Below are 27,864 nucleotides of genomic sequence, written 5' to 3' on the forward strand. Positions count from 1 at the left end.
TTTCCTTAATATGCTCGCTGTTTATGGGATTGAAAACAATATTGTCCTCTCGTTCCCATGAATTTCTCTTCTTCGCGACACCAACGCCAATTATGCGGAATGCGGTCACCCCAAAAGTTTCCGTTCATGAGAGCATGATAAAGAAAGTTGCTATAGTACAAAAACAATAATTCAATATTTTTAAAAGCCGATTCCGCATCTTTCGATATTATTATCGATATTGTTAGATTTACTGATTTCGAATTATGGACGCCGTGAAATGGTATTTCGAAAGTACGGAAATACAAACCTACGTGCACACAGCCATCTCTCTAAAAATCTTTGATATATAGGAAGTTAAAAATATAAGTGGAAATGGACAGCAACATTTCAAAATTCAAATGTAACGTTTTATTTAAGACACCATCTAACAGAACACGCCAAAACCATCGCTCGGGTTGTTGTATTAAATGAGACCGCTCTGCCACCTATGGCAACATATTGAACTACGCAAGTTGTCAAAATCATGTACACCATCCTCATTCCGGACAAGAACCACAATGGAATAGAGGCCCAACTAAATTAAAATTCTCCCCAGCAGAGGCCTCTGGCATAGTTTAAGTGAATTCTGCACAAAACACCTTGCAGACACAGGGTTGTTAAATGTAAACAAACCATCCAACCATAACCAGTCCCACACACAACTAAACAATACGAAAAAACTGTTGATTTTTCAATACTCCCCTCCCCCGCACTTCATACACCTATTGTGGTGTGTGTGCACGAGGTGAATTTCTCCGATGCGCACGCATACATCCAACTCTGAGAGTTCATCCCGCATGGATTTTGTTTATCCAATTCATTCGAGTAGAGACCATTGTTGCGTTTGGTCCACGTTCGTTTGCGGTTCGGAAGAAAATTTGTTGAGAAAAATTTTAGATTGTAATTTAAATTAAAAATACCAAAACAAATAGAGAGAAACGCTGAGGCTTGAAGGTATCTCTGAATACCTCCCTAGAAAAATATAAAACGACACGCTCCAAACGAAAATATCTCATTTTTTTATTTCTTCAATCTGCCGCTTTCGTTTTTTATTTTGGTGTTCTGTTGAATTCTTGTGATTTGTGCTTCTGTTTACCTTGAAAATATAGCTTCTAGGTAGAAAGAAGAAGAAAAATTCCAATACCTAGTGTTTGTGTTGTTGTTGTTGTTGGGCGAAGTTAAACAACAGCCCAACAAAAAGAAAATAAAAAAGAAGAAGAAAACGGGAACGCAAGTGTCAAAAAAAGTGTTGAAAAACTTCGTTTCCGGTACCTATACCTATCCACCAATTTTGGTTGACGGTTTCGTCACAACTGTCAAACCTACCAAAGTGGAGAAGTGGGGAAGTGAAAATGTTAATATAATATAAATTAATTGAGTGCAATAAAAATGTAAACACAGTGAAATTCAATCTTCAGTGAAATATGTAACGTGGTGATGTTTAAAATTATGTACAATCGAGAAAGATGTCTACTACCAAGTACCAACTAACCTCGGATAAACGCAAACCCTTTGGATTACCATTTCTTCTGTCAAATAATTTCCTTCAAATTGGCAGTCCACCTTTGACAGTTCAAATTCAGATTGGTGAAGTGTTTGGTTGCAATTAAATAGAAATTAAGAAAAATCAAGTTAAAACAAAAAATAAATCCTTCTTTCTACGCGACGAAGATCAAAACACGATCTACAAGTTTTTGTCCCCATTTTCTTTTCTTTTTGTTTTACCTAAGTCTTATTTATTTTCCAATCGCGCTGCTGTCGCTGTCGTCGTTTTTATTTGTGTTGTTGTTTGTATATTTGTACGCTTTGGCAAACATAATACTCACCACAGTAGGCGAAATATAAAATCACTGTCAACGAGACAGGTTTTTGTCATCATCGATCGCATCATATTCACCACACCTGCTTGTCTAGTTTTGGATTAATCGTTTCTCTAATTTTCTGCAACATCAAATGCAAAGCAGCAACAACAACAACTGATCGTGGTGTGTCATCGTCATCGTCATCACACATCGCATATAATAAAATTCACCAGAGTGCTATTATTTTGAGTGTATTGTGTTAAGTGTATGATTATAAGTTTACCGTTCTTTTTCGTGTTAAATATTTTGAGTGTGTGAGTGAATTTAACACTCATACTTAGAAAAGAAGAAGAAAAAAAGAAAATCAATTTTTTTGTGTCTTATTTAATTAAATTCCTGTGGAATATTTACCTTTTTTTGTTGTAAAAAGTAACAATCTTCGAACCGTCGTCGTCGGACCACCCTCCCCACGTTTTTCAATCTTTATAAATCTACTCACCAAAAAACTGACGACTTCTTTTGAATAATGGATAAGATGTCAATAATAAATTTTTGGATACAACGCACACATCGAACACAATCGATATTGTCGCTGCTTTTTGGATATGTATTATTTATATGCGCACAGGTGAGTTTTTATTTTTGTGTATTTTGGGCTTCGTTTCGTATTTACATTTAAATGTGGTTAGGCGAAGGTAAGGTATTCATCGGATAGGGTTGCTATGAGTACTTTTTAAAAAGATTGCACTTTGTTAGTGACTTTATACTTCAAAGCTTCAAATATCGTTTCTGCTTAATGTCAAAAATCAGAACGATAAGTTTTGGCTCAACTTTCCATAACCAGCAGCACGAATTTTGACTCGCGGTTTTATTTATTTGACAGATATGTGCAAATTAATAATAACATTTATTCTATTTTAAATTAATTTTCAAAATTCACAATTTTACATACAACACACGCAAAAATGGTTGATCTTGACATTTCTTCCGTGTTTTTTTGTTCAGTGTTGCCATACATGCGTTCAGCTTTTATTTTGGCGGGTTACTATCAAGTGTCAAACATTGCAAATGATATAAATTTTGGGCACAGAATATTTTCCATTATTGGCAATATTTTTGCTAGAGTGACCTATAAAGTTGGTTGTGCAATACTAACAAGGAAATCCTGTCCGGTTCCTCTTTGATATCCTCCCTCTCCCAGAAACCGAAGTGTTGCAGCTAATTTGAATACATTTGGGGCGTAACCAATAATTATTGACTAAACAAGCGTTTAGATAAACGCCTCATTAAACTTTAGAGACGAGTTTATTTGTGTGTTAACCAATAACTAAATTAAACACGTCTTAAACTAAACTGTGCTCTATTACATTATCTACTACATTTGTTGCCAAACAGACAGATGTTCTTTGGGGGGTGTTACTCCAACAGTGTCCTTCTGAGACCGACTGAACGCACTTATTTTGCTCCTGGCTTGCGTTTTTAGCCGATTTCATTGCTCTCTTATTTGTTTGGCTGTAAAGCAATAGCCATTGGCATTGGGCATTTCCTGAATGCTCTGCCAAGCTTCAAATTTAGATTTGAGCGTTTTTTAATCGTTGAGTTTACTCTCCACTGTCATAGAAAACGACTTCACTGCTTCAACCAGCAACTCTTTCATTGCTGGTGTCCAGTTAACGGACCGACTTCGCTTTGTTGCCATTGGAATAACAATTTACTCTGAAATAAATTCAAATGTTACTTATATATTTAAATAAAAAGAAATTAACTATTTGTTTATTTTAATTACCTTTTTTTAGTTTTGTTAATTTTTATGCAACAGATAAAAGAAACATTCTTTTGCTACCAACTGTCAGAATGACAGCACACACTTGACGTTTACACTTAATCTCGAAGTTAAACAAGCGTTTCTATACTTTAAAATTTAGAGTGACGTTAAGCGTTAAGCTGACTATTAAATTGATTATTGGTATGGTTCATTATTTAGAGTCCACTTAAATATTTAAGTCGTCACTAAATTTGTTTATTGGTAAGGCCCTTGGTGTATATGTAGAATTAAATCTTGGAAGGTGTGGATCAATCTCATCCAATTCATATTTAAACGCTTCCTTGTTCAGACGAAAAAGTTGCTTGAACCTTGAAAATATTTTAGGAAGCTACTTAAATACAGCATGAACAAAAGGATTTTCATTTACTTACGTGGAACTTGAAAGGCTCATTGGGTCGGATGAATCTCTTAAGAGTGTCCTTGTTACACGCATTTCTCCTTCCGATTCAGATTCATCTTCGCTTTCAAGAAAGTAATCGCATTGAAAAAACATTTCATCGAACCGAATGCAAATCAAATTTAAACTTAAAACTTTTCCAACATTCACATTTTGACATTTGTAAATAGGTGTGAAGTTAGTTGCTTTTAAAAAATACCATTTTTCATTTTTGGTGGCAACAATTTATTGATTCCATTTTCGTTTCTCATAATCGCTCTACGCCATGAGTTTCGTTTTTCTGGGTTTCGTTCTTTCTGCCGTTCGTTTCGTATTTCATAATAAGGGCCAGAAGGAAATTCGTGCTACGGTAATGGAAAGTCGCCCCTAAGTTTTTATCAGGAGAATCATTATGCCAGAAAACCACTACAGACCAAATATTCACAAAAAAAACACTTCTTGGAGGAATTCCATTGACCAATCCTATAAGAAATACTCAAAGTTTGTTCTCTTCAGACATTTTGTCGTGAACTAAAATTGGAAGAGAATATCTGTCAAAGATAAAAAGTGGACACAACAGTCGACTTATCGTCGTCGTGATAAAAGCCACGATATGAAATTAGGTCTGTTCCCAACCTTGTCAAAAACTGCTAATTGTTAACAATTGTTGTCCAAATGCTATTCCATACTTCACAAATTTGGTAGTTTTGGGCCAAAGAGGGCACCAACTAGAGAGTTTAATAGTTTCCCCGACTGTCAAATTCTGAACAAGAAATTTCTTTGGACAAAAATTATTGGTCTGTCAAATGTCGTGCGTTGGGTTTAAATCGCACTGAGACAATTTTAATAAAAAAAAATGTTTCGTTCTATCTCTGAAAAAAATTTCATCTCCAATCCCCATCTTCAAAATTTGAAAGGCCAACCATTTCTATCCAAAAATACTTGAAGCAAACAGATTTTTTTGAAGTTTACAAAAAAGCAACGAAGGCAAAAGTCAAAAATACCAAAACCCCTTTTTTCTGGGTTCTAAGCAGACCCCAAAATATAACGGATGTTTTTTCAGAGGTAGGGATCGTGTCATACGATAACTGTCACACTTACCTGTCATTCTAATTACATTCACATAAAATGCGTTCGTTTGACAGTTGTGATAACGTTAAGAATTCGTTGAAATTTTGTTTCGGAATTCATTTTCTGTTTCCGAAAAACTTTTAAAGTACTTTTATCGTTAAATAATCTTAGTGATGAAGTCCATTTTTTGCTTAGGTATAACCGATAAGGAGAATTGTCATTTTTAGATTGGCCACAATCCTCATGTGCTTAAATCCAAAAAGTATTACTGTATGATTTTTTTCTGAAAATTTGCACAATTCTTAATTTCCTGACCAGCTGATTCAATTTTGTCAAAACATTGTCCCACTGATTTTGAGTTCCAACTTTATACAATTGTTATGACAGATTTCTGTCAGAAAAAAGTTGTCGGTAGATTTCAATCAGGATTTTTTTAAATGATTTCATCGCTAAAAATAAAACTGCTAAATGTCAGAAATGGAGAATGGATTATTTCCATGCTCAGCGGTAGGAAGATTCAAGGCACTCTAGGCAATAGAATCGCAACAAAACACGTGAGTAGGGGAACACCCCAGGGTGGTGTCCTTTCGCCTCTTCCATGGCTTCTGGTCATCGATACAATTCTCGTTAAATTAGAGAGATGTGGAGTGAAGGCGGTAGCCTACGCGGATGATTTGGTGCTATTGGTGTCAGGAAAGTACACCTCTGTGATTAGTGAAATCACGGAGTCAGCTTTGAAGAAAGTTAGCAGCTGGGCCACGAGTTTTGGATTAGGAGTTAACCAAAGTAAAACTTACACCTAAACTAAAGTACCGCCCTTCACGCTACCTCGACTCAACGGTCCAATCCTATCATTGTCTTCCAGTGCAAAATATTTGGGAGTTATACTCGACCCTAAACTAAGCTGGAAACTAAATATTGAAGTACGGGTTAAGAAGGCCTGTGTTGCCTTCTACGCCTGCAGCAAAACTTTTGGCAAAAAGTGGGGACTTCAGTCGAAGATGATTTTATGGACGCACACAGCCGTAGTACGCCCTATCTTAACATATGGTTCGATTGTGTGGTGGCCTGCTCTTAGCAAAGCCTATAATATTGATAAGCTAAAGAAGGTTTAGAGAACAGCTTGCGTGGGCACTACAGGGGCCATGCGTACTTGCTTAACGGTCGCCTTAAACGTTAATTTGGATCTTCTACCAATCGACCTTTTTATTAAATACATAGGTTCCTGCAGCGCTATTGGGCTGAAGTAATCAAACAGCTGGTTGTCAAAACCTTATGGTCACAGCAACACAACGAAATTGATTCCCTCAGATATTATCTCAGTAGACACTGACTACTGTACTCCTACTTTGAGCCTTAGTAAGGGTTTTAAGGCTATTTTCCCATCCAGAGAAGATTGGGAGGATGACATCATGTCGATAGGTTTCGACACAACCGTCTTTACTGACGGCTCAAAGATGGAGTGCGGAGTTGGTTCTGGGATCTTTTCTGAGTCCCTAAATGTAGCCAAATCCTTTAGGCTTCCTGACTTTGTTAGCGTTTTTCAGGCTGAACTGCTGGCAATAAGGGAGGCATGTAAGATACTTACTTAAGCCCAAACCAAAACCGAAATGCGGCTATCTTCAGGCAGCTGTCAAAGCCATTAACTCCACCACATCCTCAACAAAATTGGTCCAGCAATGTCGCGATGAGCTTGCGAGCCTGAATATCAACCTCGGTGTCAACCCGATCTGGGTTCCGGGCCATAGTGGTATCGTGGGAAATAACCGGGCTGACGAGCTAGCCAGGCAATGATCGGCCCTTCAAAGGTCACTTCATTCCGATCGTCCGATTCGCTATTCTTAACAAGAACCCTAATACTGGCCTGTATTCACTGAAGATGATTTTATTCAAAAACTGATCATCGACCCTACCAATTTTTTGCAAAGAGGCTTTAGTTCTTGGGCCAATTGCACCTTGTTAGCGAAAAAATGCAAGTCTGTATGCCTAGTTTTCATCAACAACGAGAGTGTGAGGTTTTTACATCACACAAAGACCCGGTTTGCAGACATTTTTGGACGATTTTTACGATTGTAAGCACAACTGGACGACTAAATTGACAGAAAAAATCATTAAGAGAACGATATGCATTTTGATAATAAGCTTGAATAAATTTAACATGGTTCAAATTTAATCAATCTGAAATTGAGAAATGTCAAATGAAATGCATACAAAACTTAACGCTTAGGTGTTGTTCACATTCAGTATCGGCCCCTAAAATTTAACCACCTTTTATAAAAATACATTATTGCTCAAAAAACACTGTTATTCCATAAGTCTTTCATTTTATTGTCTTCAGAATCCATATTGTTTAGAAAAGACATTAAAATGGCATTTCTGTCAAAAGTTATGTTCGATAATTGTAAACAAAAATATTTTAAATTCATTTTTATTAATTTATTCTTAAAACTATCTTAAAGCAAGACAAAAATTCATAAAACTAGCCCAATTAACCATAACTTACAACTAACTTACTGGTCCCATACAGACACTCTAAGTTAAACTAAAATATTTAATTCTAATGCCTTTCGGCCCTAAAATCTATTTTACTTCAATTCGATCTTATTTATTTCTTCATTTATTAGAAAATTTAAAAAAAAAAGTAACTCAAATAATAATATATGTACATTGTACATAGATATGTGTGTTTAATGCAAAGATTAAAATTCACAATACTTAGTAATTCGGCAACTTTAATGCATTAAATAAAATTCTTCACAATTACCATTTACCATGTGCCATAATCTGAATTTATGACAGCATTCGGTGCTTTAATGTTCTTATTTAACGCTTCAAAAAAACTTATAATCTTTTTCTTTGCAATGTATTGAATTGAAAATGTTTCCGCTTTTTAAACATGTCTGTTGTTGGATTCCATTGTGTTTGTGGCTTTAAATTTGCATGCATTCAATATTTTGACAGCTGTAACGAATGCAGCGCCACCGTCTGTATTGCAATCACCAATAAAATGTCTTTTTATATGGGGACAAATCATATCTTCAAGAAAATATCCTCAGCATACAAAATCAAACCGAAAACACCTTCACTTTTATGCATATCGAAGCAAATGTCAAACCCAAATTTAAACTTCTTTAAATTATTTCGCTGAATGCTTCCCGTTTTGGTGATTTTGAAAATTTTGGCGGATATAAATAAAAGAAGCCTATTAATTCATTACAATTCCTGCCGATTTGTCAACTTTGACCAAAATCATCACCACATAATCCGAATTAATAGCAGCTTAATCAATCCTATAATCTGTCAATTAAAATCAATTTAAATGCACAAATCACATAATTATTATGTGATAGTGCGCTCGAGATAATGACCCCCATAATATATTTTGAATTAAATTATACTCGACATTAATTTTTCCTTATCTCGCATTTAACCGCAGTCCTGTATTGTGTCAGACATTAAGTCTGTGAATATGTTTTTTCGGCTGTCAGTTTTGTTATCTCAAAATAAAAACGTGTACTTACTTCAGAAGCTACTTTTGAAAAACATACTCGTAGTCGTAACATAACGTGGAAAATGTACGTAGATAGGTTAGGTAGCAAAATTACAGTTATATGTATCTCTAGGTTAACTCTATCAGTAAATTTAAGTAGGCAAGTGAGTAAACAAATAATTTGTTAAACACACACAATCGTTGAATTCAATTGTTTACCAACTGATTAAATTATCTATATTTATGTAGTTTTTGTTTTTTTTTTAATATTGATTTAGGTTTTATGCAATTCAAACATTAAGTGCATTTTAAAATGAATAGTGTTCTGTTTTTTTTATGTTTTATTAAGGATTCAGTCAATTGAATTTTTTTAATTTATTGACTTAATAGTTATGCATTTGAAATTAATTGTTAAACAATAAATGATAGTAATTATGCTAAATAATATTAATGGAGGTAGTTTGAAGCGTTAAGTAAGTACCCACTGTTTATATTTTCAAATATTTTTATTTTAAATTTATTTAGAAACCAGTTTTAGATAGAAGTACCAACGCAGGTGTACGAACTGAAAATAGTGAAAGTAGTTTATTTACGCACGATGCAAATATGCTGTGTTGTTTAATTTAACGCACCATCAATTATTACACCACAATATAATTAAAGTAAAATGTTACTACTTTTGAACTCAAAATAATTGATAATAGTGGTTTTTAGAACAAAGCGTAAACAATGTAACCAAATTAAATAGAAGGCATTTTGAATACTATTACTATACTAATACTAGTCATCCTCTATTTTGATGAAATTACTTAGTTGTTTTGAAAAAAATGTACATTACGACTGCGAATTTACTGATCTTAGTAAAGCTTTTGACAAGTTGGGTCATAGACAAAAATTTCAAAACTACTTCGTCAATGCTTTAGTACAAATTCCTTAAATTGAATTTCATTATATAGGTTTTTTTTTAGATTTTGGCCCCCTGTGGCAACCATTTAGTTTTGGTGACATCTGTCAAATCTTATCTTTTGTTCATTATTCAGTTTCTTATGCCAAATCATAAAACTTTATTTTCAAAATGAGTGTTCGTTCGTTTAGGCCAAGAATATCGTCCTGGTCCTTGAGAGTGTACAGCAGAAGCCGAGGCAGTCTATTCTTCGCCGTGTCGGCCGTGCACAGGAACTCCGCCTTTATTTAGCACTTCAACTTAGTGAATTTTGCATTGGGACTTGAGCCTACACCCGTACAAGATGCAACTGACCAAGGAGCTCAAAGTTCTGACCAGAGAGAATGCCCGTTTGTTCGCTGACTGGGCTTTGAATCGTTTGGAAGAGGACCACAATTTTGGGCGAAAAATCATCTTTAGTGACGAGGCGCATTTTTGGATGAATGGGACGACACCAACTTAAGCGAGGTTTAATAGATGATAATACATTCTCAAAAAGCTACAGTTTGGTGTGGATTTTCGGCTAGCCGCATATTTTGTACGTACTTTTTTGAAAACTACATCAACAGCGAGCGCTGCATAACGATTATAACTAATTTCTTGTGGCCAAATTGAACCATATGGACCTAGACGACATTTGGTTCCGGCAGGACGGCACTACGTGCCACTTAACAAACGCCACGATTGATATTTTGCCCATCTACTCAACTTATTGAAAAATCTTATACTAAGAAAATAGACAATATGGAATACTATTTCGTAATGAATGTTCGAGTTTAATTAATTGTGAATTCTTGAGCTTCCCAAAGCAGCCATTTAAAAACAATTGTATTCATTTTATGAACTTTCCCCTAGAAGTTATTGTAATCGGTCCGATTTTAAGAATTGAAAAAAGGCTAGGATGCGACCCACACTGATAACTTCCAATCCCGTCTGTCGATTTGTTTTGCGTAAGTGGTTTGTAGGTTATTGAATTTTGTTTAAAAATCGTCAGAATTGTTCTTAAAAAAATTCAAAATTACCAACAATATTTTGCATATGATAAAAGAGTTTGATTTCAAAATCTAGCTCGGTCCCTAGCTAGATGTCTCCAGTTTCGCGCTCCAAGTTGGGTGAGGTCACTTTCCACTTGTGCGCGACACCTGATCCGCGGTCTTTCTATACTGCGCTGTCCTGTGTGTGTAAATCCGAAGGCTTTACGGGCCGGAGCATTGGTTTCCATGCGCTCTAAGTGACCCAAGGTGGTTTCATCCGCTTTTGTGATAGTCCATGCTTCTGCACCGTATAGCACGACGGGGATGATGGGGTTCTTATATAGCGATACTTTGGCCCCTCGAGAGAGGGCTTTGCTACTCAATTGCTTTCTTAGCCCAAAGAAACAACGGTTAGCAAGAGTTATTTTTCGTTTGATCTCAGCGCTGGTGCTGTTTTCTGCATTTACAGCGGAGCCTAGGTAGACGAAGTCGTTGACTACCACAAAGTTACGTCTGTCGATGGTGACGTTTTGACCAAGTCGTCGGTGTTGTAAGTCCTTTCTCGACGATAGCATGTACCTTGTTGTGCCCTCATTAACCGTTAAACCCATTTTTGCGCCGCCTCTGCCTCAAAACTCACAAAAGCCCCATTGACATTACGCTGAGTTCTTTCGATTATGTCAATGTCATCAGCAAATGCTAGTAATTGGACAGACTTTTGAATGATAGTGCCTCTAGAATTAACGTGGGAGCTCTGCACTATTCTTTCAAGCACGATGTTAAAAAATCATATGACAGCGCATCACCTTGTCTAAAACCTTTTTTGACATCGAAAGGTTCTGTTAAGTTGTTTCCAACCTTTATGGAACAGCGTCAATTCTCCATGGTCATCCTGCACAAACGGACGAGTTTGGCAGGGATGCCAGAACTATACATGGCTCTATACAGATCGTCCCTGTAGATGCTGTCATATGCGGCCTTGAAATCGATGAAAAGATAGTGGGTGTCGATTTGGTGTTCTTGGGTTTTTCCAGGATCTGCCGTCAGATCTGTGGACTTTCCTGGTCTAAAACCACACTGATAAACACTTATTAGGTTGTTGACGATGGGCTTTAGACGTTCACATATTACGGCAGAGAAGATTTTATAGGCTATGTTAAGTAGACTGATTCCTCTATAGTTGGTGCAGCTTAGAGGGCCTCCTTTTTTCAGGATTGAGCAAACAATACAGAGGTTTCATTCATCGGGCATAGTTTCTTCCGACCATATCTTATAGATAAGTTGGTGCATGCTCCTAACCAACTTATCTCCAGCTGCTTTATAGAGCTCGGCATTCAACCCATCCGCTTTAGCGGCTTTATTAGACTTCAGGTTAGATATGGCAATCTTTACTTAGTCTAAGTCGGGAGGACGGGATTGTTCATCGATGAATGGAACGTCGTGCTTGACAGCGGATTTCAGTTCGTCGTCGCCGTTATACAGTCTGCAGAAGTAGTCCTTCCATATCCTCGGCATTGACTGCAGTTTCACTATGATGTTTCCACTTTCGTCTTTGCAGCCTTAGGTTCTAGGTTTATGTAACTGTGAATTTCGTTTTACCTGTTCATAAAACTATCGAACTTCATTCCTGCTTTTAAACCTCTCAACATCTTCGACCACACGCTTCTCATGCCCTCATGCCGACAATCCTTATCAAACCAGGGGTTCCTTGTTGGTGGCTGTTTGAAACCCAGTACATCAAAGGCGGCTTCTCTGATTGCATCTTGGTAATGTTGTCACTGGATTTCGATGTATTGTGTTGGCGGCAGAGAACTTCGAGAGAGGTTCTCCCAGCACCTCTCTGTTTTGCCTTGGGACTGGAAATCCGAAGTACTACCTTGGCTACAATGAGGTAGTGGTTCGAGTCGATGTTAGCTCCTCGAAAAGTTCGGACATCCATGATGCTGGAAGCGTGTCTGGCGTCGATCGCAATATGGTCAATCTAGTTGACGATAGATTGATCTGGAGAAGTCCAAGTTCCTTTGTGGATGTTCAGTTGTGGAAAACGCGTACTGTCTACCATGACGTTTCGCCTCGCAGCAAAATCTATGAGCTTGTATCCGTTTTCGGGAACAAACGTGCAGGATGTTTTTCCCGATTATTGCACCAAAGATGTTTTCCCTTGCTAGCTTGGCACTAAAATCGCTCAGGACAATTTTAATATCGTAGCTAGGACACTGCTCATAAGTTTTGTCTAAGAGCTCCAAGAACATATCTTTGGTGTTATCGTCTTTTTCTTCTGAGGGGGCGTGCGCGCATAACAGGCTAATGTTGCCGAATTTAGCCTTGATGCGTATGGTCATGAGGCGCTCATTGATGCACCTATAGCTCAAGACTTCTTGCCTAAGTCTGGCTCCAATGACGAAGTTTCACCCAAATAAGCGCTGTTGGTTTTCGTGGTAGTAGTCACCATAGTAAATATCGCAGTTTTTCATCCTGTGTTTGCTTGGCCCATCCCATCGTATTTCCTGGATAGTGGTGATGTCTGCTTTATAGCAGTCTAGGGCCGCACTTGGTCTGTTAATTGACCAACATCCTACGTGCATATCCGAAGTTCGTTGTCCTTAATTCGTTTGCATAGGTTGTCAACAGTAAATCCTTCCGTATCCGAGGCTTGTTGGTGCTTCGCAACTATGTTAATATACGTACGTTCGTACATTTTTCGTCTTCCATATCTCAAGAACCAGTGAAGATATTGACTTTAAATTCATTTTGTTTTACAGGTAATAACATCGAAAGTTGCCAAAAGGATTAAAAAAATGACTTTGTTTCTTTTAACTCTAGCAATTTTTTAAAAATGTAAACATTTTGATTGACTCCAGATATCTCACCAACCAATAACTCTAGCGACTTCGATTAAATGTTACAATATAAAAAATTACGTGATTCAAATTTGTATAATTTTGAAAACAACATTCAACAAAAGATTTAAAAATAAACACAACAGAACCTATGTTTAAGATGATGTTCTTAATTCTATAAAACGTACAAAATAAAAAAAACTCATTAAGAAAATTATGTTGCAAGACATTTTATTTGAAAATATATAAAAAAAAGAAAAATTTTGATATTTTGCTTGATAAAAAATAACAATCCACAAAAAATATTACGCAAAATTTTTGACAACTGATACTCGATTCAAAAATTTGCAGATTGACTTCAATATTGACTTCAAAATTATTTAATTCTATGCAAAATGTTGATGTTAAAATAAGATAACATTAATAAAGTGACAGCTGTGAAAAAGACAAACTCCGAAAAAAGTATTGCCAGATTGCAATACACACGGCTAAAAAAATACACGTTACTTAAGTATGACTTTTTTTTATTGAATTCTGATTAACCATTTATTCTGATTTCAACTTGACATTTCAATACATTTTCAAACAGTAGATAGTCGTATACTAAAAATTAAATAATTTTTGTAAGAGACAAAAACGTTTTTTGACGTTTAACTAATGGCTGATTCAATTGCACAAAATTTAACAAAATGAATTAAAAAAGCGTTTACACAAACTTTTACATAAACTTATTATTTTCTAGAACTGATAATTTCAACATTGCCAGAATACCATTAGTATTGTAAGCTCGGTCGTTCAGTATTCTTAATTTACTCTTTTTTGACAGTTCATAGTAAACTGAGTAGCTCATTTTTTTTAATCACTATTTTAATGTCAATCTATCTGCATAACATTATTTTATTTGCATACTGAATTCAGGGACGTTAAAAATGGATAACGCGTAGGTTAAAGAGTTTTAACATCCAAAATAAGTTACTAATCGCATTCGTCAGAAAACTAATAGTATTTTATTTTTAAAAGCTACTTTCACAATATTTTTAGTAAAAAGTCAATGTTATAAGTAAAAGCACTCATACTTTCAAAGGAAATTCCTATTATTAATATCATTATCATTAAATCAATAAATTTTCCTGATGGCCTTCTCAAAATATAAATAAAAATAAAACAAAAAACTTTTTCAATATATCAAAACTTTTCCTCTAGACATTTTACCTATCTGAATAAATTAATTTTCTTTTCCTAAACACCTATGACACTCTATCAAATATGCATACTCGTAGCTCGTAGGTAGGTACGTGCCACAATTTAATAATATTTTATTTTTATCAAATAAGTTACATTAATAAAATACACCTTCATTTCGACACGTTTATTTTTACTACCTTGTCGTCGCGTCGCGTCAGCTTCGGTCATCGTCATTTCCCCTTTCTCCCTCCCTCTAATGTCAAATACTATGATTTGTTTATTTATTATTCAAAAAAAGAAAAAAATTGCATTTTAATATAAACACAGACGCAAAAATACAAATTTTATAAATAAATTAACACTTGAAGTAGTTTTTTTTTTATTTTTTCACTACACCTCCTCTCTCTTCACTTTCTGCCTCAAACTTCCCTCATTAAAAGCCGCCAACTATTAACGCACTCTATACACATTATTCTGCACAGCTACAGCACACCCAAGCCAACTTTCCGTAGCGTTTAGCAATTTATTATTAGTTTTGGCGCAAATAGCCTCAGGCTTTTGCTATAAATGAGGAGGTTCTGTAGGAAGAAGAATGCCAAAGCCAACGACAACGACAACGTTGGGTGTTGAATGCGTTTCGACAGTCTGTTTTTTTTTAATGGCTGACGGCCATGGCCGCCTGCGCGCATAATGTATGTGAACTTAGGCCGCCACGTCTATAAATACGCAGTTAACTGCCTAGAGAATTCTTATAAGGGGTGAAGTCGTGAACTCATAGAAAAAAGTCTTAACTTCTGATCGAAAAAGACTCTCTCTTTCTATGGTTTTATTAAAAAAATCTAACAATTTTTTAAGAAGGGATCTTAGGTGAGATCACAAGTGAGAAATGTCAGGTTTGCTTTTAACTTTAAACGTCAAAAAATGTAGGTGTAGTTTTTGAAAAAACAAACAATGATGATATCTTAAGAACGATCCTGGCGATTTTGATGAAACATAATTAAAAGCTCTCAAATATTTCTTGAATTTTAATGGCTTTTCAATATAGACGAAAAAATTAAACCAAATTTTGGACTGTCATGACAGACGTCTTAGGTTCAATCCATGACTGTTATCTAAAAGTGTTGCCTCTTGGTTGGAATTTCCAAATCCGCCAAGAGAAATTCTTTTCATGGAATATGCTTTCTCAAATATTACGAAAACAACTTCATCCCCGAAATGACTCACACACATGAATGGTTGAGAGTTTTGAGTCACTATTTTATTTTTTAAGAGATCTACAAAAAGCCTGAGAATTATTTAAAACAGTTTTGAGATACCAAAGCAAAGGTTCAAGTGGAAATAGCCAGCTGCGTATCCCCTATTAAATATTTCTGTGGTAATAAGCTCTTCAGCTTAATTTCGGACTAACTTTCAGCGTAGAGATTCTTTTTTTATTTGCACATCAAGAATGTAGTACCCTTCACATAATTCTAATTCCCCTCCAATTTGGTATTAAAAATTCTTACACTAGAAAACTACATGAAAATGGAAATTAGAGTTTTCAAAACTTAAAGGCAATTCGACACTTTTCACCCCTTTACAAATGTCACGTTCCGTTTCAAATGTATGATACCTAATGTTAACTTTAAACTTAGTATTAAAAGAATTGTAGGTTTAAGATGACTCGCTAGAAATTGCTTATCCACTTATACACATAAGAGGAAAGAGGAAACCACAATGCTGGGCCTCAGAGCTTGGCTCGCTCAGGAAGAAATGTAGGAAACTTTTCAACCGGGCCAAAGCTGCAAGACTAGCCTCTCATTGGGACTCCTACAAAGAATCCCTAAGAATCTACAAGAAGGCACTAAGGTAATCCAAGCGATCTTCTTGGCGATCCTTCTATGGCATGATAGAAGAAACTTCTGAAGCCTCTACGTTACGGAAAATTCTTTCAACTAATCTAGCTATGCCAAGCTGCTTGAAAAATACAGACGGCTCCTGGACAAATTCAAGTAATGAATCACTGAACTTACTATTGGACACTCGCTTTCCTGGTAGTTCTCTTACCGAAACTTGCAACAGTTTCATACGTTCAAGTTCAAATACAACATATCCACAAGGTCTGATCACAAAGGATAAGCTACAATGGGCTCTCAACAGCATCAAACCATTTAAAGCTGCAGGACCAGATAGAATAATACCAGCCGAACTACAAAAAGCTTCTGATATAATTGCACCAATCCTTGAGGCAATTTTTACCAGCTGTGTTTACCTGGTCCATGTAACCTCGGCATGGAGAGAAGTTAAAGTTGTTTTTATACCTAAAGCAGGTAAATGCTCCCAAGTCAATCCTAAAGATCTACGACATATAAGTCTATCACCATTCCTTCTTAAGACCCTGGAAAGATTGATTGATATCCATTTAAGGGCACGTATCGATACAAGACTTCTGTCTTCGTCTCAACAAGCCTACTGTAAGGGTAAATCGGTGGAAACAGCGTTACACACTTTAGTACGCACCATCGAATATTCCCTCCATCATAAAGAGTTCACTATGGTTGCTTTCCTTGACATCGAAGGTGCCTTTAACAACGTGGACACATCTGCAATCACTTCTGCATGACATCTCTAAATGTACAGAGTTCGCTTTGGGAGTTAATTCATTTAATGCTTACTAGCAGAATAATTAACTCAAAACTGGGCAACTCTTCTAGCAGACGATTTGTTAGTAGAGGGACACCGCAAGGTGGTGTTCTATCCCCTCTCCTCTGGAACCTATTGGTGAATGAAATCCTAACTAGTCTGGATGCGGAGGGTTTCAGAGTGATATCCTATGCAGACGACGACGTTGCTATAGCAGTTTCAGGAAAGCATCTTAATATCCTAAAAGAACTCTTACAAAATGCCTTAGACAGACTAATAATTTGGGCTGATCGGTGTGGACTGGGTGTTAACCCACACAAAACCGATCTAATCTTATTTTCGAGGAGATACAAAATTCCATTTGTCAACCCTCCTTACATTAAAGGAATCCAATTAAAATTCACAGACGAGGCTAAATACCTAGGTCTTGTCTTAGACAAAAACTAAATTGGAAACGCAACGTACAGGAAAGAGTCAAAAAAGCTACTGTAGCTCTCTTTTCTTGCAAAAAAGCTTTTGGTAATAAATGGGGTTTACAACCCAGAATCACGCATTGGCTATACACATCGGTAATCAGACCGATTTTAACGTACGGTGTGGCAGTATGGTGGACTGCTTTAGAGAAAGGTATAAACGGGGATAAGTTAAATAAAGTCCAACGTTCAGCCTGCCTATGTATAAGCGGATCACTTCACACGACCCCGTCTGCGGCACTGGACACCTTGCTCTACCTTACACCTCTTGACATATTTATTAAACAAATAGCTGCAAGCTCTGCTATTCGCCTCAATGCTTCGTCGCAGTGGACTAACAACAACATTGGCCATTCCGTAATTCTAAGGTACTTAGAATCAATTCCAAAGCACACAGACTACACCATCCCCCAAATACAATTCGACAGAAATTTCCAGATTGCTATACCTACCAGATCTTTTTGGGAGGATGTGTGTACTCTGAACGACTGAAATTAAGTCTCTCATTCCGCCTTCCCAATCATTGTAGCGTGTTCCAGGTGGAACTTTTGGCGATTAAGGAAGTCTTGTCTTGGCTCAAAGAAAACGTGATATCAACATCTGATATCCGTATTTTCTCTGACAGCCAGGCCGCTATCAAATCTCTGGACTCTGTCTCTACAAACTCTATAACAGTCCATAACTGCAGATCATCCCTAATGGAGATGCCGCAACAGTTTAATATTCACCTTTGCTGGGTGCCGGGCCATAGAGACATTCCAGGTAACTGTAAGGCAGATGAACTCGCCAGGAACGGTACAGTACAGCCCATCCTACCACGTTTGGCAAGTACTGGCATACCAATCGCTACTTGTAAACACTTGCTAATGCAAGACGCTGTGAGGAGGGCAGGCACCAGGTGGAACAACATCACCACGTGTCAAGCCACAAAAAACATCTGGCCAACACTGGATTTAAAACGTTAAAGGTGCTTGCTCTTTAAAAACCTACAGTTTTGAGTAACTTTATCGCCTGAACTCCTTTAAACTTTTTGTTCTAAAATTCAAATTTAGAATACCAAAAGTTTGACGTAAAACTTAGCATTCGTAATATATTTTTACCAAACATGATTTGGACCTTCTAAGAAATTTATTTCGAATTTGTTGATCCTTCAAAATATTGGACACATTTAAGCCAAGGTGCAGATCTCCACTCAACCTCACTAAACTTTTGACCGGTTTATGTAATTTTAAAAAACTGAGCGAACATTTTTCTAATATTCATGATATTGAACTTATTTCAAAGTTACATATTTGAGATTCAGCATGCAAACTGTAAGTCGAAGTAACCACCTACTTTGATGCTCATCAATGTGTCTTGCTTTTGTAACCGCACATCAAGAATGTGTAATACTATGTCACAATCTGCGATACCACCATTTCCCCCCTATTTTTATATTCAAAACTTGAAGAATGTTTAAAAAGTTACACTACGAGTAAATTCACAGTCGAGTTATAGCATAATCAATGAACAAGCTATAATTTGTCATAAGGTTAGCACTTCAAGTCGAAGAGTTAGACAAGACGAGCCGTCCTTCAGGTACTGGTAGAAAAGTAATTTTCGGCGTGAAAACTGAAGAACAAAACCATCAATTTATTTTCGCACAATAATTTTTGTTTACAAGAACATCAGCAAGCTTTTTCAACTTCGTCATGTTCTTTATTTGATTCATCCTAGATACAAAGAAAAGAGTCTACCTATCTACATCTAGCTAGCTGTTGCTAAAGCTGGCTGGCTGACTGCGGCTGCGGCTGTGGCTGTGGCTGTGGCTGTGGCTGAATGCTACTGACTGACTGATTGCCCATTAGTTAAACAAAAGCAGCACAAATTTGTTTGAAATGACATCGTTTCAAAACCAACCGAGTGTGTTTGTGTCCCCGAAAAACAGAGCGAAAATATAATTCAGAAAAAAAAAGAAAATAAACACAAAATGATCAAATAGAAATGATCTCGCAAGTTCTCATGATAATAAAATTCGGGACTGCTGTAATTTATTATTTAATCCACACACAACATGATCATGTGATGTCATCATTTTTTTTTTTTAATTTTGTGGTGATGAATTCTTTTAACGTATTTAGAAAACCGACTCGACTTCCGTATGTCAAGAAGAAAAAGGAGAAGTCTTTGAAATTAATTTATAAATGTATCTAGTTAAAAGAATGTTGAACTCTTTGATTGTTAAATTGCCAGCACCCAGAACAAAATGACAATGACAACACTCATGATCGGTCGTAAAAGATTAATGAATGAATATGTCACCCTTTTTTATGTAACTCAAACAATTTTTTAAGAATTCTATGAAAATAGAAAAGATCAACGATTGATAAGAAATGTCAGACATGTGTAAATTGAAATGTTTGTTGACGCAGAATTTTTGTTTGTTTTTTTTATTTATTTTTGACAACAATGACAAAAATGTCACATGTTTATTTTGTTGAGTTGAATGAATGTGTAGATAAAATGTAATATAACTTATTTTTACCAATATTTTCGAAAATTAGTTTTATTTGACAGCTAAGGCCATTTATATAAATAAGTTGTATTTTATATGAAATCATCATGACGTATGCATAATAAGAATTATAAATAAAACATTTGCTAATATCTGAACTATACATTAATTGAGGGCCAAAAAAGGTGACAGTGACATAAACCAATCTAGAAAAAACAACATCAAAACTATACATAATTCATTCTAATATTCTTTCGAGAAATCTATTACTTTTTATGTTTTTCTTACGAAACAATCTGTTTGTTTTTGTTAAGTTTAAAATTGTAAACATTTTTATCTGTCAAAAAGTTGACATCTCTTTTTTCTATGACTTGTCAAAAATTGACATTTCAGTTTTTTAGTAGTGACAGATTTAATAGGCAGGTACCATAAAACCATAAAAAATGTATTTGTATGTTTTATAATTGACATGTGACTAAAAGAAAATGTTGAATGAAGTGGAGATTGACATAAATATAATGAGAGACTTCCGTCAAAATTGGGCATAGACCATCCCATGTAAGTTCCTTTTTGGTGAGAAATTTGTCATTAAGGCGTTTCGATGAAGAAAGGAAGGACGCATGGTTTTCAAAACTTTTTTCGTATTCCATTCTCGTAGAAAATATTTATAAACAAATAAAACAAGAAAAATAATATCCTTATCAACGTTACCGAAGATAGCCAGCTGTCACAATATTTGACATTTCATAAGGCGTCGTTTCACACTCAGTGCTTTTATAAACATTGACAATTGTGACAGGTGACAATTTGTTAATTTACAACTTCAACATTTTCAAAATCTGTTAAGTATTTGTTCTTTTTTGGTGTGAAATTTGTCATTAGGGTGACCAGATAACAATTTAAGCGTTTGGATAAAGAAAGTAATGACTTTCAGTTTTCAAAACTTTTTTCGTATTCCCATCGCACAGAAAATATCGATGAACAAATAAAATAATAAAAAGAGGCTGGGATGCGACCCACACTGATAACTTCCCATCTCGTCTGTCGATTTGTCTTGCTTAAAAGTTTGTTGGTTTTCGTGTTGGTTTAAAGAAGTTGTCAGTTGAATTAATTTTAAAAGGACCAAAAAAGAAAAGAAAAGAAATAGTTTAGTTTGAAAATATAGTTTTGTTAAATAGATTTTTAGTCAAAATCAAATATTTACCAATTTTAGTAGCGTTTCTAAAAATTGGATGAATGAAATTAATTTGAGAGATATTGCGTAATATTTTTTGAAGATTTAATTTTTCTTATGAAAAAACGAACTTTTGGATTTTTATAAAAAAAACTGCTGAAAAAAATTGTTAATTTTTTTTTAGGTTTCTATATTTTGTAAAAAAACTGTCAGATTGATTTTTCTCAAAATTTAACTACGAGTAAATGTTGAAAACAGTATTTTTTTCAAAAATATAAGTAGTTCAACTACTACCCAAAATTTTAAAGTTTTGAAAAGATATTTGAGTCGAAAATCAATTTTACCAACTTTTATAAATTATTTGAGCCGAAATTCAGTTTTTACCAATTTTGAGTAATGTTTTTTTTTGGTTTTTAATTTTTTGTAAAAAAACTGTCAATTCGATTTTTTTCGAAATTTAATTAAATGTTAACAACAATATTTTTTGAAAGATAAAAGTAGTTTAAAGCCAATATCTCAAAGTTTTGAAAAGATATTTGAGTCGAAATTCAATTTTTACCAACTTTGAGTAATGTTTGTTTTAGGTTTTTATTAAAAAAAACTGTCAATTAGATTTTTTTTTAAATTTTACTAAATGTTAACAACAATATTTTTTGAAAGATGAATTTAAAACAAAGCCAATATCTCAAAGTTTTGAAAAGATATTTGAGTCGAAATTCAAGTTTTACCAACTTTTATAAATTTTTTTCGGTTTTTAATTTTTTGTAAGAAAAATGTCAATTAGATTTTTCTAAAAATTTTATCAGATGTCAAAAACATTATTCTTCGTTGCACAAAATTGTTTTAAAGATGAAATCATATTATAGTCGTAAAATTTTCGAGGTGACAATTTTTTTTTTCAGTTTTTTTAAATTATAAAAAAAACCGAGAAGAAAACCGTTAATTGGATTTTTTTTCCAAAAATATATTTTATTTGTACTACGTTACAGTATATAATATAAAATTTAATTGAAGTCTCTAGCGTGGTTCATGAGATATTTAGGTTTAACCAAAAAATTTTGAGAGCCCTTTCTGCCTTATTATCTGTATAACAAAATTTATTTTTATTTAGTCGATATCTCTTCTGGTTCTTAAGCTTTGGAAGACGAAAAATACGTCGCGAAGGTACAAACGTACCGACGTACGAACGTACGTACACACACACGCACAGACATTTTTCTAAAAATCTCTTATTTCGACTCTAGGGACCTTAAAACCTCGAGAAATGTCAAAATTTTCAATTTGACAAATCGGACCCATTACAATAACTTCCTATGGGAAGTTTAAAATAAAAGCTTTATCAACTTAACCAAAGGTAGCCCACTGTTAAAATATTTGACATTTCATAGGGCGTTGTTTCACACCTGGTGCCTATTTTATAAACGTTGACATTTGTGACAAGTGACAGGTGACAATTTGTTTATTCAATTGAAAATTTTCATAATCTTTTCCATAAACAATTTGACAGCTCTGTAGAATTTTAGGAAAATACCAATTTCATAAAGAAATTGTCATGGTAATGAATTGTCAAGTGTTTTCCCATAATTGTCAGGAATTTTTCAACAAAATTGTACTGATAGTTCTTTTATGAAATAAAATAAAGAAAATCAATTTTATATTCGACTGTGTTTAATTGACAATGATCAAGAGTTGACAGCGATTTTGCGAATAAAGCTTTTTTCTAAAAGCAAATTTAGTACACTTATATTGAGAATGTTAAAAAAAATAAATTGGGTGGAGCAACAGTCCGTTGAGAACTAGATTCTTGTGACTTACAACTCTCAACCATTCCTGTGCGAGTAATGTTGTCAGGAATAGAGGGGACCTACAGTTCATATGCCGAATCCAAACGGCTAACTTGAGAAAGCACTTTCTCATGACATGAGTTACTCTTGGAGAGTTTGTCAATTCCTCGCAAGAGGCAGTACCGGTGAAAAGACTTTAGATGGCATAGGCAGGAATCGAACCCAAGACATCTGGAAGGACGCGACGGTTAAACGCGCTTTTTTTTTTATTCATTTTTATTAGTTCATTCTTAAACCTATCTAATAGCTAGACAAAAATTCATAAAACCAGCTATTATCCATAAATTACAACTAACTTAATGGTCCTATACGGACACGGTTCAACGCACTAACCATTATGCCACGGGTACTACACATTGAGAATGTTATTCATTTTAAAACTGAAAGAGTGCTAGCATTCTGTTACTTATAACGACTTAAAACTTGTTCCACAAACGTTGAAGATTGAAACGAAAGGCTAGGGTTTTATTTTATAGATCATCATTTTATGATCAAAGCACATTTCATAATTATAGAATGAAATTCTTACGTCAAATGTGTCAGCGTGACAATGACAATGACAAAATTATGACAAATTTTGCATTGTATTTTTCTGACAAATTTATCACCTGTCAATATTTTTTGGAATACAGATTTGTCAGACAAGTGTGACAAGTTTTTAAAAATGTCACCTGTCAAGTTTTATGAAAGATGGCACTGTTGAAGGTAAAGCATATTTCTAGTATCTGATTTTCCAAATGCCAAAAACAGCTTTCCATTAAAGAAGTAAAGAATTAAAAAGTTAATTGGAAAATTAGCAATATTTTAACATTTCTATGAATATTAAACCCCGGCTTACATTTCATATACACATAAGAGAAAAGGTAGATGATTTTCTGACTTTCTAATATCCCCGTTGTATTTTGTTTTCAAAAAAATATAAATTAGTTTTCACTTTTCTTAGTGAAAGGAATAAAAATATGTATTTTCAATATTATTAAAGCATCTTTCACTTTTTTTCTAATTCGATTAAAATAACCTTCACTGTCTTATTAATAAGAAAAGTATAATTCGAACGAATTATATTATTTTATATTAATGTATTTCTACTTATTAAATAAATTTATTATATTTTTTCAATTTTTTGAAAGTCATTCAGCTATGAGAAGGTAAACAATAGGAACATAAATTTCATCACAGCTTTCAGTGTGTATTTATTTATATTTTTTTTCGAAACTCACATGTCTCAAAGTGTATGTTGTATAAACAATCACAACTTTTTCCAAATCGGATTATGTGAAAGTGCAATGAATCATCATCTCAGCTATATCAACTTCATCCAGTAGCAGAATACTTCACATTGCCTTTTTTAATCCAGATAAATCATTCATTTCAACATTAAGCAGACGCGTGTGAGGGTGCTGCATAGAACACAACACTGCAACACGCACATTCAAATTCAACAATAAAGTAAAGTTACACAAATAAATTCAATCGAAATGAAAATCCAACCGATCGCACACGCTATCGGAATTTTAATTAGAAATCAATTCAATCGCACCATGCGTCCCATCACTATCGCATATCATTCCCATCACTAAACAAATAAATTGGCCTAAATTTTGTTTTTGATTTCTTCGAGAAATTCACGTTATTTGTGTTTTTTTTTTCCAGATTTCTAAGTAAAATTCAAACAATATCAGTTCTGCTTTTACTCACCAATAATACACCTCTCGTGTGTATAAGGAGGCGTGTCTCCTCCCCCAAAAATGATGATAGAAATGATGATCGGTAAACACTTAACTCACATCGCAATAACTGATCCCAATCGATCGTCAATAACACAATTTTCATTATTATAATCTTTGGAATGGAAAGCTGATAGTTTCCATTTCCATTTCCACAAACGCTGGCTAGACAAAGTCAATCGATTAGAGAGGCTTGTCTGGGCACTGGATGTAGTGGTCTGGTCGGAGGCAGTCTTGTTCGATTGTTGTCGTCATCATCAGCTTCAGCATTATCATCACTGAGTACTTGCTTGAGTTCGGTGGGAGCGTTCATTGTAAAGAGGCTTGAGTTAAGTTGTTGAGAGGAGAGTAATAGAAACCAGAATGCAGTCCATAAATTTTGCAGTTTCACTCTCAATCTGTTATTTCTGTTTTTTTCTCTTTTAACTAGTTTCTATTTTTCGTTTTGTTTGTATTTTGCACTGCATTTCCCCATTATTGATGGGGAAATTTATTACATCTGTTATAGAGCATATTCTCTTATTAACATAGTGACACTGATGTGCTAAATTCGTTTTTCGAGTTTTAAAAGGGTGTCCCAAAATATAAATTTTCACTCTGCATTCTGACATTACTTGTGTAACTTTAACAGTGTAAAAAAAGCATAAATACAGATTTATTTTAAAAGTAGATTCAAGTATTTCATTTTTAAAAATATCGAAATAAACATTATACATATGACAGTGTTGCCACTCTATTCATTAAAACATTAAAGTTTGATTTTAAATACCCCTTTCAACTCCCTTACTCCACAAAATGAATGACACACAAGGAAAACATTTTTAGAAAATGATAAATATACATAACACAACTTATTTCAAAAGCTTCGTTAAAAAAAAATATACAAAAAGAGAGAAAAATCACTGTTTTCTGACAAAACCTAGATACAGAACGAATTATAAGCAATTAAGATTTCCCATTTTGGGTTTTTTCCATTTAGTGCATAATTTCTTTTATTCTTTTAAAAAAGTCGTGTTCTTAACATATTTTTTTAACCGTTCAATACAAGTTGTATTTAATGGTTATAGGTAAGGTTAGGTTATAGTGGCTGTCCAAGATGGAAACGGACACACTTAGGCCAGTTTAATGGCCCATTGTGATACCACATGAATCTTGAGGCTTCCTCCTAAGCTCAATGGAACCAGCTTGAGTCCCTTACGAAACGTGATGGGCTGATTATATCGATATGATTTAGATTGTTTAGATCTTTAAAGAAGAATTCTCCTAGGTAATTCTTGCGTTTTCGAGCTAGAGCAGGGCATGTGCAGAGAAGATGAAGAACCGTTTCTTCCTCTTCCTCGTCTATACAGCTTCTGCAAAAGGCATTTGAGAATACGCCTAGTCTCGTGGTGTGCTTTCCTATTAGACAGTGTCCGGTTATGACACCTATTATCGAGCTTATATGCGATCTGCTTAGAGAGAGCAAGCACCTTGAACGATTTAAATCCAGTGTTCTCCAGATATTTTTTGTGACTTGACACGTGGTGATGTTGTTCCACCTGGTGCCTGCCCTCCTCACGGCGTCTTACATTTGCAGCAGTTTACAAGTAGCGATTGGAATGCCCGTACTTGCCCAACGTGGTAGGATGGGCTGTACTGTACCGTTCCTGGCGAGTTCATCTGCCTTACAGTTACCTGGAATGTCTCTATGGCACTGTTATTAAACTGTTTCCCCATTTCCATTAGAGATGATCGACAGTTAGGGACTGTTATAGAGTTTGTAGAGACAGATTCCAGAGATTTGATAGCGGCCTGGCTTTCTGAGAAAGTACGGATATTAAATGTTGATATCACGTTTTCTTTGAGCCACGACAAGACTTCCTTTATTGCCAAAAGTTAACACCTCCACCAACCCCTTCTTTTGTTTCTGACCCATCTGTATAAAAATGGATTGACTTATCATCCAAGAATGTTCTATCCTCCCAAAAAGATCTGGGAGGTATAGAAATCTGGAAGTTTCTGTCGACTTCCAGTTGGGGGATGGTGTAGTCTGTGTGCTTTGGAATTGATTCTAAATACCTTAGAATTACGAAGTGGCCAATTTCGTTGTTAGTCCACTGCGACAAAGCTTTAAGGCGAATAGCAAAGCTTGCAGCTATTTGTTTGTTAAATATGTCAAAAGGTATTAGTTAGAGTAAAGTGTCTAGTGCCGCAGACGGGGTCGTGCTTTCACCATACTGCCACACCGTACATTAAAATTGGTCTGATTACCGATGTTTATAGACAATGCGTGATTCTGTGTTGTAAGTCCCATTTATTACCAATAGCTGTTTTGCAAGAAAAAAGAGCTACTGTAGCTTTTTATACTCTTTCCTGTACGTTGCGTTTCCAATTTAGTTTTTTATCAAAGGATTTCCTGCAACTGCTTTAGCAACGTCGTCTGCATAGGCTATCACTCTGAAACCCTCCGCATCCAGACTAGGTAGGATTTAATTCACCACTATGTTCCAGAGGAGAGGGGATAGAACAGCACCTTGCGGTGTCCCTCTACTTACAAATCATCTGCCAGAAGGGTTGCCCAGTTTTGAGTTAATTATACTGCTAGTAAGCATTAAATGAATCAACTCCCGAAGTGAACTCTCTACATTTAGAGATGTTAGTGCCGATGTTAAAGGCACCTTCTATGTCAAGGAAAGCAACCATAGTGAACTCTTTATGATGGAGGGAATATTCGACGGTGCGTACTAAAGTGTGTAACTCTGTTTGATTTTGATGGTTACAAAGCTTAAAATTCATAAAATAAATGCTGGTATTTTCCAAGGCTCCATTTTGTCTCCAACTCTCTTTCTTATATTCATAAACAATCTATTGTCTGCTACTTTTAATCTCTAAAACTGTTTCTCTGACGGTAGTACCCTCAGCTTTTCATATTTCAAAAACTGAATTCCGTCTTTTGTCATTAAAGTGTAACCTAATTCCAATATTACTATCCATGAGTGGAAATTGCATCCAGGAAACTTATCA

The 27,864-nt window shown here is 35.1% G+C and overlaps 1 protein-coding gene across 2 annotated transcripts in view; it reads left to right on the forward strand.

The window, feature by feature from the left end:
- Positions 1 to 846: 846 nt before the first annotated feature.
- Positions 847 to 27,864, forward strand: part of LOC129946647 (tyrosine-protein phosphatase 10D-like) — a 255,611-nt gene continuing 228,593 nt past the window's right edge. For both annotated transcript variants that reach the window (XM_056056900.1, XM_056056899.1), the window contains exon 1: positions 847 to 2,451. In XM_056056900.1, coding sequence (XP_055912875.1) covers positions 2,350 to 2,451 — 102 coding nt within the window. In that variant the 5' untranslated portion in view covers positions 847 to 2,349. The remainder of the gene's footprint in view (positions 2,452 to 27,864) is intronic.

The sequence above is a fragment of the Eupeodes corollae genome, chromosome 2 (assembly GCF_945859685.1).
Source record: "Eupeodes corollae chromosome 2, idEupCoro1.1, whole genome shotgun sequence".
In the NCBI taxonomy this organism is placed as follows: domain Eukaryota; kingdom Metazoa; phylum Arthropoda; class Insecta; order Diptera; family Syrphidae; genus Eupeodes; species Eupeodes corollae.